Source organism: Oreochromis aureus, linkage group 22 (genome assembly GCF_013358895.1).
Source record: "Oreochromis aureus strain Israel breed Guangdong linkage group 22, ZZ_aureus, whole genome shotgun sequence".
NCBI classification, from domain to species: Eukaryota; Metazoa; Chordata; class Actinopteri; order Cichliformes; family Cichlidae; genus Oreochromis; species Oreochromis aureus.
The window spans coordinates 1128759-1148490 of record NC_052962.1 but is presented as its reverse complement, the minus strand read 5'-3'; the positions used below and the strand labels follow the sequence as shown (position 1 = coordinate 1148490).

The 19732-nt window shown below is 43.3% G+C and overlaps 1 protein-coding gene across 1 annotated transcript in view; it reads right to left on the bottom strand.

Annotated features, from left to right (window-relative positions):
* The window catches only part of LOC116310454 (ubiquitin-conjugating enzyme E2 E2-like), a 73389-nt gene that overhangs the window by 50891 nt on the left and 2766 nt on the right, over nt 1–19732 (bottom strand). Inside the window, exons 2-3 of the mRNA XM_031727227.2 lie at nt 17584–17781; nt 5579–5629 (exon numbers count right to left, since the gene is read on the bottom strand). Of these exons, the coding sequence (XP_031583087.1) occupies nt 5579–5629; nt 17584–17774 (242 nt within the window). The 5' untranslated portion in view covers nt 17775–17781. The remainder of the gene's footprint in view (nt 1–5578; nt 5630–17583; nt 17782–19732) is intronic.

Genomic DNA, 19732 nt, shown 5'->3' with positions numbered 1-19732 from the left:
ACATTTGAAAATTTGCGATAACGATATAACTGATGATATAATTGATGTGAGACAAAATACTTTACAACTCCACAACTTTATTAGTGCAAAAACCCATCAATGTATTTTCACTTAAACAAGCAGCTGTTTTTTATGTGCATTAAAGTTATATAAAAATGTAACAGTGCAAAGTCCTTGCTGACAGTTTAACCAAAAGGCATTTCCAGTGGAAACTGGCCGACATATCCTCAGCATAACCATGTATAATATCCACAAAACTTAAAAAGAGGTTATACACACACAATACGCTAATATTATGTTGAAGCACAGTACGTATCACTCCGCGAGGCTCCTGCCTACGATAGCCGTAATGCTCCGACAATCCATCAAGCGGTGCGGCTTCGTGCTTAGCAAAGTCGGACTAAAACATTTGACAGATTTTCGAGCGCCGTGTACCACATAAAATCGTTTCGAGGTCAGTAAACACAACCAGAATTCATACATAAGGCACGCGGGATTATAAGGGGCACTGTCGATTTTTGAGAAAAATCAAAGTATTGATTTTAAGTGTGGTGTAGCTTCCAAACAACACGGTAATAACGACGGCCCGCTAGCATGCTCTACCAAAAGTAGTGCTTTGTTGTGTATCTGACGGACGAAAGCTAAACCAGTTCCACACCACTGAAGTTGCAGCATTTTTACAAACCCGTTCTGGTTCATCTGTTTCATTCAACGATCCACTTTCGCTCTTCTCATTCTGCGTCGCCGCCATGTGCGTATGTAAACAAAGGCACTGCGCATGCGCGTTTTACCCACATTCTATCGCAATATTTCATTTTCCTATCGTTGCCCAAAATTACACCGGTATTACCGTGAACGGTATGATATAGCCCAGCCCTAATATGCAGTGTATCATTCAACTGTTTAATGCTAATACACCAGCTCATGCACTAGCACGTCAGCATGTTTTCTTGTGTATAGTAAACCTGTCACGGTTCTGGGTCCGCTGGACCCAGTATTTTGAGTTGTTATGGTTTGGTTTAATTTTGAATGATGGATTGTTCTTTATGTTTCTCTGGTGCTTTGTTGGGTTTTATGATCAATCTGTGTTTCAGTCATTTTTGTGTGTTTTTGCATTTTGGATTCTTTTCTTATGATGATGATGATGATGTTTCAGTTATTCTTCTTTAGGGATTAGTTCGTAGGGTTTGTGTTCTCATGTTTATTGCAGGTTTAGTTCAGTGTCTGGTCTGTCTCTCAATGTCGTGTCTCTGTCTGTGTTTAGTGGTTCCTTGTTTCCTGTTTTATTGTGAAAGTCTATGTCTTATGTTAGTGTGTGCAGCTTTGCTCCCCCCGTCTCGTTAGCCCTGATCTCTCCCAGCTGTGTCTCCCTCCTGTTGCCCATTCCCTGATTACCACCCTGTGTATATAAACCCTGTGTCTGAGTCTGGACTCTCTACAACTTAGTTTGGTACTTCAGCATCATTCTCGTTCACACAGACATAATGGGATAGTTCCCATATCTGAATCAGCACGCTGGTTTAAGGGTTATAAGACAACATTTTTGTTTTGTCCCTGTTAACCTTGACTGATGTAATTATTAGAAGACATTCAGTTCATGTGATGAAAGCGAGGGAGTGCAGGAGGTAGGACACAGAGTGACAAGTCACCAGCTCTGAGAGTGGGACCGACTGGAACATCACAGTCTTTGTCTGAGGTAGCTGGCAGGTAAAAGGTCTTTTACTGTCCCGTCTGACACAGGTGTAGTCTCACATGTACCTCCACCTGGTAATGTCGACAAAGGTTTAGGCCTTTTTTCCCACTGCGTCAGTGTCAGTATAAAACGACTGCTGACAAAGTACGTTTAATGTAATTCACACTGTTCATTGAAATAAAATCTGGTTTTGTGGAGCCTTCGTGTTGTAAAGTGTCACTTTACAGGTTTTTATTCAGCCACAGATTGTGTGAAAATGTGTTTACCCCCACCTGATTTCCTTTTTTTTGTTTGTTTGTCACAGTGAAATGTTTCAGATCATCAAACAAATATAAATATTAGGCAAAGATAAGACAAGTAAACACAAAACAAAGTTTCTAACTGAAGCTGTTTATAACCAATCGCAGCAGATGGCCCCGCCCCTCCCTGAGCCTGGTTCTGCCGGAGGTTTCTTCCTGTTAAAAGGGAGTTTTTCCTTCCCACTGTTGCCAAAGTGCTTGCTCATAGGGGGTCATATGATTGTTGGGTTTTTCTCTGTATGTATTATTGTAGGGTCTGCCTTACAATATAAAGTGCTTTGAGGCGACTGTTGTTGTGATTTGGTGCTGTATGAATCCAGACCTACACGGCTCTGGGTGAACAAATCTATAGCTATAATAGTAAAGCTCTCTCTGGCATAAAATAATAACAGCTGAGTTTTGTGAGTCAGTCACATCTACAGCCTGATAGTCATGGATGAATCTACATCTCTCCCATTCACCCAGTTATGTGCTGATACTCTGATTCACCTTATTGCTTTCATTTCTCAAGATCTCAACTGATATTCACTGGGAAGTGATTCCTCTGGAACACACAGACTCTTAGCTGGATTATGAAGGGGAGAGACAGAACAGGCATGAATGCTGCTGAGAGAAAACATGGCAAACACCCCCTTGGAATACACACATTGTTTTCTCTCAGCCGACGGGGGATTCTTATCAAAACGCTGCCAGGACTGTGGTGAAAGGATACGGTAATTAGAGACAGTGCACACGCAAACAGAGCAAGAAAGGCCAACTGAGCTCTGCGCTAATACAATGTGTCTGGTGTGGGGGCTATTTACATACCCATCCAGAGCGCTTGTCACATTCAATTAATTAGTCTCTGGAAGGGTGACAAAGATGATTAAAGAGAATGATGAAAAATATCTCCTCATATGGCTCCGTAAAATCTGCTAAGTCCTTTTAACATGAAGCCAAATGATCTTCAAAACCAGGCGCGCTGTCTCAGGAAAAATTAAAGGTGCTTTTCTTTTCATTTCCCACGAGCTATTCTGCTCTTTTTCCTCCAACCGATGAAGGGAATGCAAAAAATGAGCTGTGACAATGTTTGTAGGAGTGGCTGTGATCATGAGCTGTGCTTTATTCAGGCGGAGGGAAGAAAGAAGTGAAGCCTGCGGGGTAATGAGCTGCATCACAATGTCCGCTCATAACCCCAGCCTATTTAATATTGTCAGATCAATTAGTAGGTGAAGAAAGGGCTGGGGAGAGACGGAGGCCTCGGTTCATACGAAGCCTGTGTGAGGAGGTGCCACATGGTTTATAACAGTTTATTATAGCACAAGGTTTTAAATGTTTAGAGTATGTTTCATTTATCACACAGAGAGAACAGGCTGAGATGGAAATCAAACATGTGACAGGCTTCAGGGGAGTCGGGAGCTGTTAAGAGTGTGGCGAATACCCAAAGGTGCACACGAATACACAAACCTACACTTCAAGCAGTGCCGCGTCTCCGCTACCACGTATCTGCCGCTGAAATACAGCTGAGCATCCTGAGCCTCATTTTTCACCCCCAACCACAGCCGAGCACCAGCCGATTCATCCCAAGGCTGTTTATCACCAGGGATGTTTTTAAAGGAATCATCCTTAAAAATATATATTAAAAAAGTGTAATTATACACAAATGTCTGGCCGTGAAAACATAAAGGCTCACTTCAGTCAGATTAAACTTGTTTGAGACAAACAGGACTTTGACAGTGACTGACTGTACCGTTATCATTTCAGTCAGAAAAACACCAAACACTGCAGCTGTTCATTTACACTGCAGGTACCATCAAAACTGCCATTTAATTCATGTTGGAGAAGCCCTGAACATACGGGGAGAGCAGTGACGAGGTGGAGATCTGTTATAGCTGTGACTGTAACTCCATGAGTGATGAGTGAGGAACAACACGCTCACTCACTACGAACCTATCACTCATATTCTGTTGGCCAATAGTCTGGATCATCCTCCTTTGTGACTCTCAGAATGACCTAAATGGACAAAGTGGACTGAGCTCGTTACCTGATGAGTGGAGAGTTCACTGGGATCACAGACAAAACGATGTGAGGGGATTTTCCTACAGGTGTCCTCAGGAGCACAAGTCTTTCCAAGCCATAAAGGAAGCTCCTGCTGGCCACATAAGCAGGTCGGAGACGCTCCCATGTCGGCTTCACCTTCCAGACCACGAAGGCAGGTTGAGCTTTTATATGGTCTCAGGCTAACACTGACCTTATTTTAAAATCTGCATGTAAATCATTTTTAAAAGCCTTTGTTTAGTGTCACAGCAATCCTGTCCTTATTAACTGACTAACAGGCGCAGTGATATTATGGCAGGAGTCACAGAGTGATTCAAAGTAACACTCTGCTCAACTCTGAACAGGGTGCTGAGTTGTGAGAAAACATAAGATAAAGGGTCCTTTAATAATGTGTGCACTCATCTGTGAGTGCTCAGTTTCTGCTATGATCCCACCATATTATTATAGTAATGATCTACATCCATGATACAGTACACTTTATCACAGTATCTGGAAAAGACTCTGCATGTGTGTAGAATCACTATTGTGCCACGTCCACTAGTGTCCATAATTAGGCCACTACTACCAGGACCAGTGAAGGCAGTGCTTTTTAGAGGGTTAGCATGTCCGTGTGGGGTGTGCATGTTCTGCTCGTGTCTGTGTGGGCTCTCTCTGTCCACATGTGTTAGCCATGCAGCAGTTTGTCTGGGGTGTGACAGCTGGGACAGGCTGCAAACCCCCACCTCAGGATGAAGACGTGGAAGAAGCCGAGTGGATGGACTGACTCATCATTATTATTATTATTATTTTACACAAGAAGCACAGTCCATATTCTGTCCCACCATTACTCAGCACAACCTCAGGTGTCACCATAATGAAAAACCCTCTCTTGTTACTGTCTGTAAGAGTATTAGTAGTTTCACATTTATAGACTTGAAATGTGAGCTGAGCTATGAGGAATGACATGAGTGCATCCTGGGCAGATGAGTGTGTATACAGCCAGCTCCTCTGCGTGCTAGCTTACGAGTTTGCACGCATCGCTGCTTTTTCAGGCCTGCAGGAAATGCCTGGACTTTACCAACGTGCTGCTTGCTCCGCTCCAGTGTGACGCTTTAACAGCACTCCTCCACCTAACACTAAAATACCATTACGTAACACTTCTCCTGAAAGATATGAACAAAAACTGCTGACTCAAACAAACAGAACAAACAATGAAAACACTAAAGTGGCCCAAGCAGCAACACACAGGCCTTTCATCAGCTGGGGAGGAGAATGAACCACGCACAAGCACAGCGCTGTTGCTACAGTGATCCTAACAGTCCAACTTACACTGACATTTATTTGGCTTTCTATCCCGAGTCTGGTTCATGCCTCAGACTCATTACAGGGTTCATTCACTTTGCTTCAGCTGGAGCAAACATGCATGCAAATGCAGCACTGTAATCTATTCCTGCAGGTCGCTGACATGGCACAATTCATGCAGATGGCTCACACACACACAAGTGCCCGAGGTTTCAGCTCTTTAAAAACACACACACACGCACAATCCACACAATCCACAGGCTCCTACCTGCAGTTCGGCGGTGGGTCCAAGGTTATCTCTGCGAGCTCCTTCTGGATTCTGAAACAAAAGGACGTCCTGTGTTATAATCACACACGCACACACAGTTACATCAATCCTGCCTATAAAATCAATCTGTGAGTGTACACGCTGAACACCTCAGTGATTTTCTAATGAGCTCCTGAGCTGTGCCTGAGCACAGGAATAAGTCCTGATCTGCAGGATCAACACGGCGGATATTTGCCTTTTCTTATTAAGCACACATGGATAAACTGATAATAATGTCAAAAGGCTGGGATAAATAAAGACACAATATCTGCTATATCAGCTAAATTAACTGTGCTGCTGATAAAGCATCTGTACTTTCAGAAAGGTAACTGAGAAGAGAATCAACTCTTCATACTGGTGTGTGTTTTATTTTCAAGCCACCAGGACTGATCTAAGGTGAAAGTTTGGTTTAAACCACGGCACAGAGCACTTGTAGATGTGACATTTCTATATCTAGATCCCTACTTAGAATATTAGAAATTCAAAGCTCACAATATTCCTGATCCTGAGATAAACCGAACACATTTCCAAAGCAGAAGCTCACATGATTCTGCTCAGTGAGTATTAGCTCAGTCTGAGAGCTGAACAGGGGAACATGTGCTAGCATGTGAAGTGAAAAAACACACACACATTAACCTACTGCATAAAAATGCAGCATTAGAGGACGACCTGATTTTACTCAGAGGACAGCGATCTGTCTCAACTGAGCACTCAAAGCACCTTTTACTGCTGGCATCATTCACCCGTTCAGGCAGGTATCTTTTCTACACACAAGTCACTTATCTAACACACACACACACACACACACACACACACACACACACGCACGCACGCGCACACACACACACGCACGCACGCACGCACGCACGCACACACACACACACACACACTCTCTGATGGATAAACTAGGAGCAAACTGGAATTCGGTATCTTGCTCAAGGACACCTTACATCATGTCAGGGATCAAACCATCGTCACTCTTGAGTCACAGCTGCACTGAACAAATCAAATCCATTACAGAAGACTTTGGTTTGTTTTCAGCAGACCAACAAACATCAACATCAAATCAACCAAGAGTACCGTCTTAGCTAAAAAAAAGGCTTTTTGTGCTTAAGTGGACTGATGACATTATTAGGATAACATCATGACCGGTCTGCCAAGACAAAGCAGCGCGCTCCATCTGCAGTTTGGTAACAACGAGGCTGCTGAAAGGTTTTTGGTGAGCAGATGAAGCCCTGTGGTCAGAACAGCACTGCAATCCACTATCAGGACATTAGATGCTTTGGGTCTGCTTTGGTGCATCTGGGCCAGAACAGCTTGTCATCATTAATGGATTAGAAATGATACCAACCAAGGATTCATGCTGCAGCCTAAACACACCTGTGAAAAGCTCTTTGGGATGACAGAGCAATCAGCAGCTGCAGTGCTTAAGGCCAAAGACATTCTAACTAGGGCTGGGTATCGTCACTGATTTCTAGAATCAATTCGTTCCCGATTCACAAGGTCCCGAATCGATTCGATTCAATTCGATTTGATTCGATTTGAATCTGGGAAATTTTGACAGTCAGAAATATTATAATTCAGATCAGTACATTTACATATTTTTGTATCTATAAAAAGGAAGCTGACACACGCAAGACTTTATCAAAGGTGTGAGCGTCACAGCAGATGCCTTTGTGTCAAAGTAGCTGAAGATAAAACACAGAAAAACATGAAGGTGGTTTTCCTGGCCTGGGATTTTATAAAAATATGTATCTGCTTACATCAAAAATGAAAGAAAACCATTAATCAACACATGAACGTTACCTCTGACGTTACAGCGGTTTTGTTAGAGACACGGCTAAGCGTTTTGCATTTTGCATAATTTTAAAAAGTTTAAATTTGTTCAGTATTGAACAGCAGAAATTAGGTTTTCTTTTTGGAAGAATGTAAAAGGGGAAAAAACAGCGGTCGACAGCAGCCGCTTAAAGCCGCAGCGCCCGTCGGGTGAGAAAGGCGACATCTCACTGATTCTGATCCGCGCTGTGTGTTTACGTCCTTGTGCAGAATCCGTGTACCTGCTCTCATTTACTGTCTTAGCTGTTTGGTGGTTGTTGAAATTTTGTGAGGTTTCACCTGAGATTCTGGCGTTTCGGGCAAAATAAATTTATATTAAAAAATCGATTCAGGATTTTAATGAATCGATTTCACGTTATCCAAGCCAGAATCGATTTTAATCGATGAATCGATTATTAAAACCCACCCCTAATTCTAATATTCATGTGATTCTCCTTTTATCTAAACATTATATTTAACTATCAAAATAAAATCTACACAAGCAAGTTTTCCCAATGAGTCATGCTCTGCTGTAGTTGCATTAAATTTTTTTTTACAGTCTTACTTTTTCAGGTAGGATTACATCAAATTTACAAAAACAAACAGCTGAGGAGTATCCCGTCTAAACATTTGAGAAAAATCCAGCAGTAAAAGCTCTTTTGGAAACACACTGAAAACTGACTGACAGCAGCAAAGCACCTGCTTGTTGTCTGATGGATACCATTACAGCTTCAGTGCACATCAGTCTAATTCCCTGTGTCTGAGTTTCTGTCCTCTATCTCTTGTTTCTATTGAATAGAAGGAAAATTGTGGGAAAAAAGGCTGTTAAAAGCTACTACTGCTGAGTGGGAGGATGGCCATACCATAAGGTTCACTTAGTCTAATGGTCTCGTGCACATAAAGAAAGAAACTCGAGCAGAAACTGCTGCTACTTTTCTTTTTCAGGCTTTAGGAAACATAGAAAGAAAACTCAGAGTAAAGAATAAAAACCTAAACAGAACAGATACATAGATGTGCAAAGAAGTTAATGATGCTTCTCACACTTTACACATCATTAAAAAACATTCATTGTGGATCAGGGTGTACTTCACAGGCTGATGACAATATAACACAGAGTGTGCAAGGACAAGTTTACTGTGAAACTGAGTGCAGCTCAGACTGGGAGGAAACACGAGGAGCAGGAGCCGGTAACACAATCTCCACACTTATGGAGTCGTGAAACAGCTTCAAGATTTTCTGAGGTGCCAAAAATTGACTAGTGCAGCTGGGGACCTGTTAGGGAGAGCAGTGAGATGAACCTGAAAGGAAAAGCGCCTCTGATTATATTCCCAGTTCTTCATGGTTGTGCACGAGCTCGGGCTCGTTCCTGAGGTTCCACAGTGCATGAACTACACTGTTAAACTCTGCATGTATGTGGATCAGTCTATGATGTATAAAAGCAGCTTTGCGTGTGTAGCACCTGATGATTTATTACAAAAGCTACCACTGAAATAAACCAAATAAACCCTAATGAAGTGGTTACCCTCGTGGTCCTTATTTTTATGACACGGCCCCCACTGTGGACAAGACGTCCTCTCTGTATGTATTTGACAGCAGCGTCTGCTATGAGTGACCTCATTTCATATAAGATTCTTTAATCACAGAAATATCCAGTGCAATGTAAGAGCAAATCCACACACTTTCATTTATGAAATGCTGCACGATGAAGCATTTTTCATATAATAAATGCATCATGATTTTTAAAGTGTGAATACAGCATGTGGGCGGCTTTTAATGTAAAAGATACAACAAGGTGTGAAAATGTAAAGGATTTCATACAAACCAAAAACAAAAACTGACATGGCTCAAGTGATGAAGATAATCATCATGGATGAGCGTTCTCAGTAGAAATATGTCGTGCGGTCAATATAAAGTCGATAAAACTCATTCTGTCCGTGCTCTGACAGCCAGCAAAAAGGCCAATGACAATGACAATAATACCGTGCCAAGTCAACCATGTGGCTGGATTACAGTTAGAGCCACATCAAGTTATCCTGACACGCAAAATCCAAGAGGAGCAGCCTGCAGCACACGTGCTAATGTTTGGGCTGCTGACTCTCCATGAGATAAAAGACAACAACAGCTGAAAGTGTTCACGGACACTCAAACAGTGGTACTGTACAATAGGGCTGGGCCATATTATACCGTTCATGGTAATACCGGTACAATGCTAGGCAACGATAAGAAAATGAAATATCGCAATAGAATATGGGTAAAACGCGCATGCGCAGTGCCGAAAAAGCACGGCGGTAACTAGAATGAGAATGGGGAAAGCGGATTGTTGAGTGAAACGGATGAACCAGAATTGGCTTGTAAAAATGGTGCAGCTTAACTGGTTTGGTGTTTGTCCGTCAGATACACAACAAAGCAATTTTTTTTTGTAGAACATGCAAGCGGGCCGTCGTTATTGCCGTATTTGTGCTCATAAATCTGGGAGTAACCTGGGTCCTAAACTCCGTCCGCTTCAGGTCCAAGTCAAACGAACACTGCAGCATCACTGAGAGTTAAAATCTGTCTAAATTCTTTCATCTTTAATAAAACGATCAGCGTTGCTGCTTTACCAGGTGTAACAATGATGTTTAACATCCAGGCATCCATGAAAACAGAATTCATTACATTTAACGGAGTTAGAAGTTAGCAGGAAGTTAGCGGAAGTTAGCTCGCTAGTTTCGCTAGTTACCTAAGCATGATATAGCATGTTCTGACTGAGAGATTTCTGAAAAAATTCAAACGTACAGCTCTGCTATCACTTCCAACATAAATGAAGACAGGAAACTAAACAGCAGTGACGTTTGTAGGGTTACTGAAGTTGGGCTAGCTGCTATATAATGATGTGCTACGTGATCACTAGCGACACAGCTGTGTTAGCATAGCATAAACTCGATAAAAGTTAACGTGAGGGTTCCTGATGGTTAGGGACAAATGCAATCGCATGGCAGGATGCTGTAAACGGACCAAACTTCAGTCAGGAGAACAACTGAGATAATCCATCCACAATACGAGGTTAGTCATTAATATACTGCAACAACATGGGAATAGAGCAGCTGTGATAGAATACAGCATTAATGAATCAATGGTACAGAAGTGGAGGAAGTAAGAAGAATGAGTTGAATAAAGTTGGACTTATCTGACTGTTTTGTTTCGCTTAATGTGCCTTATAATCCCGTGCACCTTATGGTCCCAAAAATACATATTTGACTTTTTTATTTGGCACACTGCAGTTTCATGTTGCAAAGCACCTCTTTTTAACTTCAGTGGATATTATACATGGTTATGCTCAGGATATGTCAGCCCATTTCTACTGGAAATGCCTTCTGGTTAAACTTTCAGCAAGGAATTTGCATTTGCACTGTTAAATGTTTATATAGCTTTAATGCACATAAAAAACAGCTGCTTGTTTAAGTGAAAATAAATGGATGGAGTTTTTTTGCGCTAGTAAAGTTGTGGAGTTGTATTTTGTCTCGCAGAAATTTTATCGTCAGTTATATCGTTATCGCAAATTTTCAAATATATATCGTGATAAATATTTTTGGCCATATCGCCCTGCTCTACTGTACAAGACCCCCAACAGACACAGAGCAAGGCTCAAAATGACAAGGACAGTGCTGAAAGGAAGGGGCAAAGACAGTCTGATATTTGGGCTTTTTAAAGCAGAGTGGCACACACTGCTGACTGTGTCTATGGCACGTTTCCACTGTGATTAAGTGCTATCCTCCACACTTTACAGTCCCAGACACTTTGCCTCGCCTTACAACAGCTAAAATAAAGAGCCTACTTTATTGTGAGGCATGATAATAGAAAGCACGGGGGGAAAATAACAGATTTAAGCGGCTGACTGAAGTAACCGACCCCTGCTATGAACTATAAACATTTCTCTCAGATGGCTCTTTCCCAGCTCCACACAGAGTCCACACAGAGTGTCCACACACAGAGTCCACACAGAGTGTCCACACAGAGTCCACACAGAGTGTCCACACACAGAGTCCACACACAGAGTCCACACAGAGTGTCCACACAGAGTCCACACAGAGTGTCCACACACAGAGTCCACACACAGAGTCCACACAGAGTGTCCACACAGAGTCCACACACAGAGTCCACACACAGAGTCCACACAGAGTGTCCACACACAGAGTCCACACACAGAGTCCACACAGAGTGTCCACACAGTGTCCACACAGAGTCCAGACAGAGTCCACACAGTGTGTCCACACACAGTGTCCACACACAGAGTCCACACACAGTGTCCACACAGAGTGTCCACACAGAGTCCACACAGAGTGTCCACACACAGAGTCCACACACAGAGTCCACACAGAGTGTCCACACAGAGTCCACACAGAGTGTCCACACACAGTGTCCACACAGAGTGTCCACACAGAGTCCACACAGAGTGTCCACACACAGAGTCCACACACAGAGTCCACACAGAGTGTCCACACAGAGTCCACACACAGAGTCCACACACAGAGTCCACACAGAGTGTCCACACAGTGTCCACACAGAGTCCAGACAGAGTCCACACACAGTGTCCACACAGAGTGTCCACACAGTGTCCACACAGAGTCCACACAGAGTGTCCACACAGTGTCCACACAGAATCCAGACAGAGTCCACACAGTGTGTCCACACACAGTGTCCACACACAGAGTCCACACAGAGTGTCCACACAGTGTCCACACAGAGTCCAGACAGAGTCCACACACAGTGTCCACACAGAGTGTCCACACACAGAGTCCACACAGAGTGTCCACACAGAGTCCACACAGAGTGTCCACACACAGAGTCCACACAGAGTGTCCACACACAGAGTCCACACAGAGTGTCCACACAGAGTCCACACAGAGTCCAGACAGTGTCCACACAGAGTGTCCACACAGAGTGTCCACACACAGAGTCCACACAGAGTCTCCACACAGAGTCCACACAGAGTCCAGACAGAGTCCACACACAGTGTCCACACACAGAGTCCACAAAGAGTGTCCACACAGTGTCCACACAGAGTCCAGACAGAGTCCACACACAGTGTCCACACAGAGTGTCCACACAGAGTCCACACAGAGTGTCCACACAGAGTCCACACAGAGAGTCCACACAGAGTCCACACACAGTGTCCACACAGAGTGTCCACACAGAGTCCACACAGAGTGTCCACACAGTGTCCAGACAGAGTGTCCACACAGAGTCCAGACAGAGTCCACACAGAGTGTCCACACAGAGTCCACACAGAGTGTCCACACAGAGTCCAGACAGAGTCCACACACAGTGTCCACACAGAGTGTCCACACAGAGTCCACACAGAGTGTCCACACAGTGTCCAGACAGAGTGTCCACACAGAGTCCAGACAGAGTCCACACAGAGTGTCCACACAGAGTGTCCACACAGTGTCCACACAGAGTGTCCACACAGTGTCCAGACAGAGTGTCCACACAGAGTCCAGACAGAGTCCACACACAGTGTCCACACAGAGTCCACACAGAGTGTCCACACAGTGTCCAGACAGAGTGTCCACACAGAGTCCAGACAGAGTCCACACAGAGTGTCCACACAGAGTCCACACAGAGTGTCCACACAGTGTCCACACAGAGTCCAGACAGAGTCCACACACAGAGTCCACACAGAGTGTCCACACAGAGTCCACACAGAGTGTCCAGACAGAGTCCACACAGAGTGTCCACACAGTGTCCACACAGAGTGTCCACACAGTGTCCAGACAGAGTGTCCACACAGAGTCCAGACAGAGTCCACACAGAGTGTCCACACAGAGTCCACACAGAGTGTCCACACAGTGTCCAGACAGAATGTCCACACAGAGTCCACACAGAGTGTCCACACAGAGTCCACACAGAGTGTCCAGACAGTGTCCACACAGAGTGTCCACACAGAGTCCACGCACAGTGTCCACACACAGAGTCCACACAGAGTGTCCACACAGAGTGTCCACACAGTGTCCACACAGAGTCCACACACACATCAAACCAAATCTGTGCTGAAAGAAAGTATGAGCCTCAGCCTACTTCACTCACACAGCACTGCACTCCTTGTGCTTTTATTAAAAGATACTTCAGCCTATAACAAAACACATGAAGCAGTGCGAGACACACGCAGTAAAACAGCTGTAACTCTGCTATGCAGCATGTCTTTGGCATCATGTCAAAGTTAATGCTGTCATTTTGAGACTTATTTCACAAACAGTGCAGAACTCATTTATCAGATTATATTAGAATATTTTAGGGAAAAAAACATGTTAATAACTAAAAATGATTTTATTATTTATTAGGCAAGTAAGAAACACATTTTGTTCCCAAATGTAAGATTTGGATGTTCTTCTCTGAGAAAATATTCAACACTTTTTTCTATAAAATAGATACATGTGTATATCAATAACTGTAGTTTTATATCTTAATACAAAATAATAATCTGTTCTTGTATTTTTCTGTTTGTTTTATTAAATCCAACTGTAAATTCTATTTTAAATATATTCATTAAATAACAATTTATATTAAAATAAATTAAAACTATCACCTGGATTAAAGAGCTACAGCATAACATTACAGGAACATCCAAATTGATTTCTGTTAATTAGCAGTGCTGCTAATTTAGTTCAGCTGTGACCTCAACCTCACACTGGCTGGTAGCTACATGACATAGTGTACATGCAGCACTGCAACGCTGCAATAAATGAGTGTCATTTGCTAGATAAAGTTGCCTGTACATGCCAATGTGCAGTATGTACAAATGTTCCTGAACTACCGTGTGTGTGTGTGTGTGTGTGTGTGTACTCTAAACTGCTGCAGTTTTGAGAAAAAATAAAGACATAAAAAGTGATTACATCTGACTTCCATCAAATATTTGTACAGTATTTGTACTAACAGGGAAAATCACAACCAGCCAATAAACTTCAAAGTGGTCCATCTCTGCTCTCCACCTGATTACAGGTGTGAGTCTTTTCAGCCCACCTGTGTCTACCCATCTGGAACAGGAACACTTGATGATGATTGTTTGTTTGGAGCTGCTGCAAACTGGATCTGACACTCATTAGGCGGCTCCCAGATAATATAATTAAGAGTAGTAGAATAACGCCTTTATTTTGGTAAAGCTGTTCTTGCACTTCCTGCACGTCGTTCATCAACAGCACAGCTGCCAATAAGTGACGGTGTGGAGAACAACAAGCACTTTCTCAGCAGCTGTGGTATCAACATCAACATAGGAGCAGCTCTCTGCTGCTGGACAGATAACCAGTGTCAGCAAACCAGTGTACCCAGTTTCAACCTGCCATGAACTGGTGAGAAACAGAGCAACATGTGACATAATGACGACTTTTTCAAGTCTATTGATTTATTTTTTGCTTGTTCCTCGTTCGCCTCTAAACAGCCTGCTGCTGTTAAACAATTAAGATAAGATAGGAATTTTATTAATGCCGAGGAAAATTCTCGTTCCCTTCAAGAGACCAGTGGAATAAAAAGAGAAACAGACACACAACCGGAGCTCAGCTACTACAAACAAGGCACAGACACGAGCAACATTTATATCAGTATCAGTATGTACAATAGTGCTAATATTAACTATGTTAATGACACTAGTGCTAAGTGATAATACATTACAAGTAATACTGTATTCAGCATTAATAACCAATCATCAATTAGGGCGGTGCGATATGACCAAAATCTCATATCCCGATATTAAGACATCTATCGTCCGATAACGATATAAATCACAAAAATGTAACATTTTCTGTAAATTCTGTGATTGTCGGGCAGCTCGACTTGCGTGAAGTGTTTCCAGCTGGGCGTCGCGTACCTGGAGTCCAGTGTTTTAACAGATGCATGAAACGATACATTTTTAGACATAGGTTGTAACGGCCGCCGTTTTCTTTGAGTATTTATCACACGGCGTGCTGCGGGGAAAAGCCTGTTCTAACGTTTGAGTCTAAGGTTTATTTTTTAGCACCTGACGGCTCTTTTCTGCTTCTCATCTGTAAATACTCTGCATCTTTCACGTGATTCAGTTTATTTTGAAAAGTCTCAACAGGATCTTGAGCTTTATTGTGAAAGGTTTATGTGGAAAATAAACAAGCGGACACGAGGTGGTTTTACCGTCGTTGTTGCTAACGACAACGCATAAAAACAAGCGCTTGTCCGTCTGTAGTGTGGTTATATTAAATATAAGAGAAAGAGAGAACTTTAGGAAATTCATATAGCCACTACAGTGACCGTCAAAATAATGAAAAAATATTGCCGTAAACAGTTTATTTTGCGACACCACGAAACAAACGATAGCGTAAAATGAAACGATAGACGTTTTTCTATCGTCATCCGATATATATCGTTATATCGAACAGCCCTATCATCAATGATCAATTAGTTAACCAAGGAGGCGATGACGTGGTGTGGTGTATTAATCAGCTGACATTAACGACCAAAACGAGCACCCCTGACTAACAATGAGCTGTGAGGTCAGTTTCATGATTATTAATATGCAACACAATGTACCAATGACCATCAATGGCCTAAGCTCACAGCATTGTAAATGTACCCTTAGTTGCATCCTTGGCCCATCCTTACTCAGAGATGATCTTTCCCTTTTCACATTAATGGGTTGCTTGACTCAAGCCAGCTCAAGCCCACTGGTAGGCAGCTCTGACACCACATCCAGAACACCTTGGATTTTGTAGAGAAGGTGAGGCAGATGAAACCATGGTCTCATACGATGTTACATCTCTCTCACTTGTGTTCCAGTCACTGAAGCATTGGAGGTAGTTTGTAAGATATTACAGCATGACCCCAACCTCAGCAACAGGACCACTCTCAGCACCAAACAACTGGGTTTGCTTTTGGAACTGTGTCTTAATACTTTGAAGAAGTGGAAAGGAGAGCTCTGTTATCCTACCCTGGAACACCACCTCGTATGTGAAAAGGGAAAGACCATCTCTGAATGGAGGAGGGGGCCTAAGGGTACATCTGTCACCATCTTACAATGCTGTGATTGCAGCCATTCCCCAACTCTCTGTGAATGGGACTCATGGCCACTGATCAGTAGTCATGACAATTTGCATATTAAAGATCATGAAACTGATCCCACAGCTCACAGTTAGTCAGTGCTGCTAGATTCAGTCATGATGCAAATGTACTGTTTATAAGTTTGGGGAAAGCTGCAAGCTCTCACTAATGAAAATCCTTTGTTTGGTTCAGAAAGACATGGCTGCCTGGCAGCAGGACAGTCAGCAGCACCATGGGTGCAAACGGACACTGCACCAACTTTGTACTCAGATCCTGGAGGCTTAAAGACAGCTCCATATCCAAACACACTGTAGAACATTTGTATTGTCACATACACACCAGTTCAGTCATGCTTAGAGAAGCTCAGCACAACTGCTTTAGAGGTGCCAAACACCACCATTATTAGTATTAGAACGCCAGTATTAGTTTTTTCCTGTTACTACTCAATTTAACAAAAAAGATGTATTAAACACAAGCAGGCAGTACTTTCATCATTTCACAACTCGCCTACTTTTTATTTAACCAGTTATCTAATGAGTTTCCTAATGTTGCATCTCTTGTTTAGTCTCTTGTTTAGTATGTACTTCCTCTATGGACCACCACTATTTATACCAATTCCATGTGCAATAACTCAACTGTACATACATAACACTATTTATTACATATTACTTACAGCTTGTAAATTGTACATTTCATATATATATATACACATCTTCTTCCATATGTTAATACTGTCCATATGTATATAGCGCTGCAGAACTGTACCCCCCCCCAGCATGTTTACACTGAGTAGGAGATGCTCTGTATCTCATTGTACAACTGTATAGTGACAATAAAGGCATTCTATTCTATTCTATTCTATTCTATTCTATTCTATGTATTTCACAGTGGCTGTTATAACCTCATTAACAGAAAGTTACAGTGTAGCGTTGATGCTGGCTTTTCACTGCAAAACCAAAGCAGCAATTTAAATAGCAGTACCACAGAGAACCCCACAGAACAAGTGAGTGACAGACGACAACTTGAGAAGCTAAAGAGAGCCACCCGGGCAACACGGGCGCACACCCAGCAGAGTACACAACATAAAACAGAGTGAGCGCACTGAGCTTTACCTCTTGGCGCTGGTGGAGAGCTTGGCAGCGGTCTTACTGGAGATTTTGGCCTCCTTCTTTTTGGGCTGGGCCTGGTCCCGTTGCTCGGGGCCCGGCTGCTCCAGAGGAGCCGCCTCCCTCTGCTCGGCGTCCGAACTCCCCCCACTGGTGTTGGGGCTGTCGTCCGGCCTCGGCTGCACCTCACTGGACATGCTGACTCTGTGGGATGGTTGCACATGCACACACAGGCTTTAACAGCACATAATGAGCACACCTGAAGAGGTTTACTCAACCTTCCCTGCAGGTCTGTAACCTGAGAAACACCGTTTTAAATACAGCTTGGTCACACACTGTTGTGGGATCCCACAACAGTGTGTGACCAAGCTGGTGACCAGCATGAGGAGGCGCCAGGCTGTGGGGAGTGTTCCACATGCTGCTGAGGCCCCGTCTGATTTCTTCAGACGTCAATTATCCAACCCAATAAACAAGAGTGAACTCGAGTCAATAGCACAATAAGCTGTTTGGCACCGACAGAGAAGATTTGGCAGGATTTTCATGGCCTTTACTCACATCCTCACCTCTGCTGCTCAACCCACAGATGCATTTTCCTTACAAATGTGGTTCCATTTAAACAGCAATATAAGATTTATTTCCAAGAAGCTTTGTTGTAACCAAAAAATAATCGACCAAAAACAAATTTACAGTTTCATTGACCTATTATTTATGACAACACAAGCTGTGTCACCCGTTGCTATTAATTATGTTTGGTTTTGTCTTGCGTGGGAGTGAAAAAGACGAGTAAAACAAGCTACACAGGAAACGAGGACGTCTGCAACCACACAGAGGTGCAGGGGGACGAGTGTGGAGACAAGGATGAAAATGGAGGCGTGGCAGGTATGCGAGTGAAGGAAGGGTGAGATGTGAGAGAGGAGGAGGAGGACGGAAACAAGAAAGGAGAAGACGCAGCAAAAGATAAAGTGGCACACGACCCCGCAGTGAAGACACAAAGAGAGCTTAGGTCCGAAATGAACAAGAGACAGATGGATGAAAACTTTCTGCTGGGTGACACAGACAAAGACACCGACGCCAAAGAAGCTGTCACCCTTTCAGAGGGTTTTTCACTCTCATACGTCTGAGGCTTGATCAGCCAGTCTAACGCCTCTTTAATGTGTCCGTAAAACTCTTTCAGCTGCCTTTCCTGACACCGTTTTATGTGCACACATCTTTTTAGTCCTTTTTGGAAAAGTAAGCACTTGTTGTTGATTCATGTGCTGAAGGCACTATCCCAACAGTCAAGCTTCATTTGACTGGTTTTTTACAGAGTCAGTGAAAAGTACACATTTTAAAATGGTAAACAGTAAACTTGCAAATACTAAATCGAACGAAATCTGTCCTGGACTTTAAAGGACACCTGAGTTCTATGGATGCTTTCACACAGCAGTCACACGTTCTAAGTTCATCAGGAGATACAGGATTCCCAGAAACTGGAGTATGAATCACAAAACCACACTGTTCAGCCTGAGATCTGCTTTGAATGTAGGCTTCTCCAGCTTCCATCTCATGCTCAACACCCTGTTTGGAGGGCGTGTTAGAAAATCTGTGCTGTGGGTTACACACCTGTTTCACAACAGTCAGGCTGGCCTTTCAAAACTTGTGGCATGTATAAAGCTGTAATTATTCCTGACGAACTCTCAGTAGCATCAGTCACACATACAGCATCTGTGCATTTCTCACAGTCCTGCTGAAGAAGTTTCAGGTGATCTGAGTCTTGTCGATTTATCGTACAACGATGTCACGCTTGAATTCCTGAGAAACCAACAGCTTTGCGGCGCTGCAACAACGTTCCAAGAAGTGGCTGCAAGTCCTCGAGTTTTGCTCGTGGGCCTTTCCGTTTCTGGGACTAGTCCACATGGCGGGCATGGGGGAGCCTTCACTTGTGCTGTGGTCAAACATCTTCCTCTGTGCAGCTGAAGTGGTTAGCTCTGTGTCCCAGTTCAGCGTTGATCTTTCGCATATTGCTGAGCAAAACCCAGTAAGCTGGACATCTGTGGCTGTCCTTGTCCCCCGTATCCTGACAGTTGCCTCCACTACTGTCCACGACTCTGTCGTACAAGTGCAGTGTAAAATTTTATGAAACAGCACACATCTCATAAGCTATATCTTTGTTCAC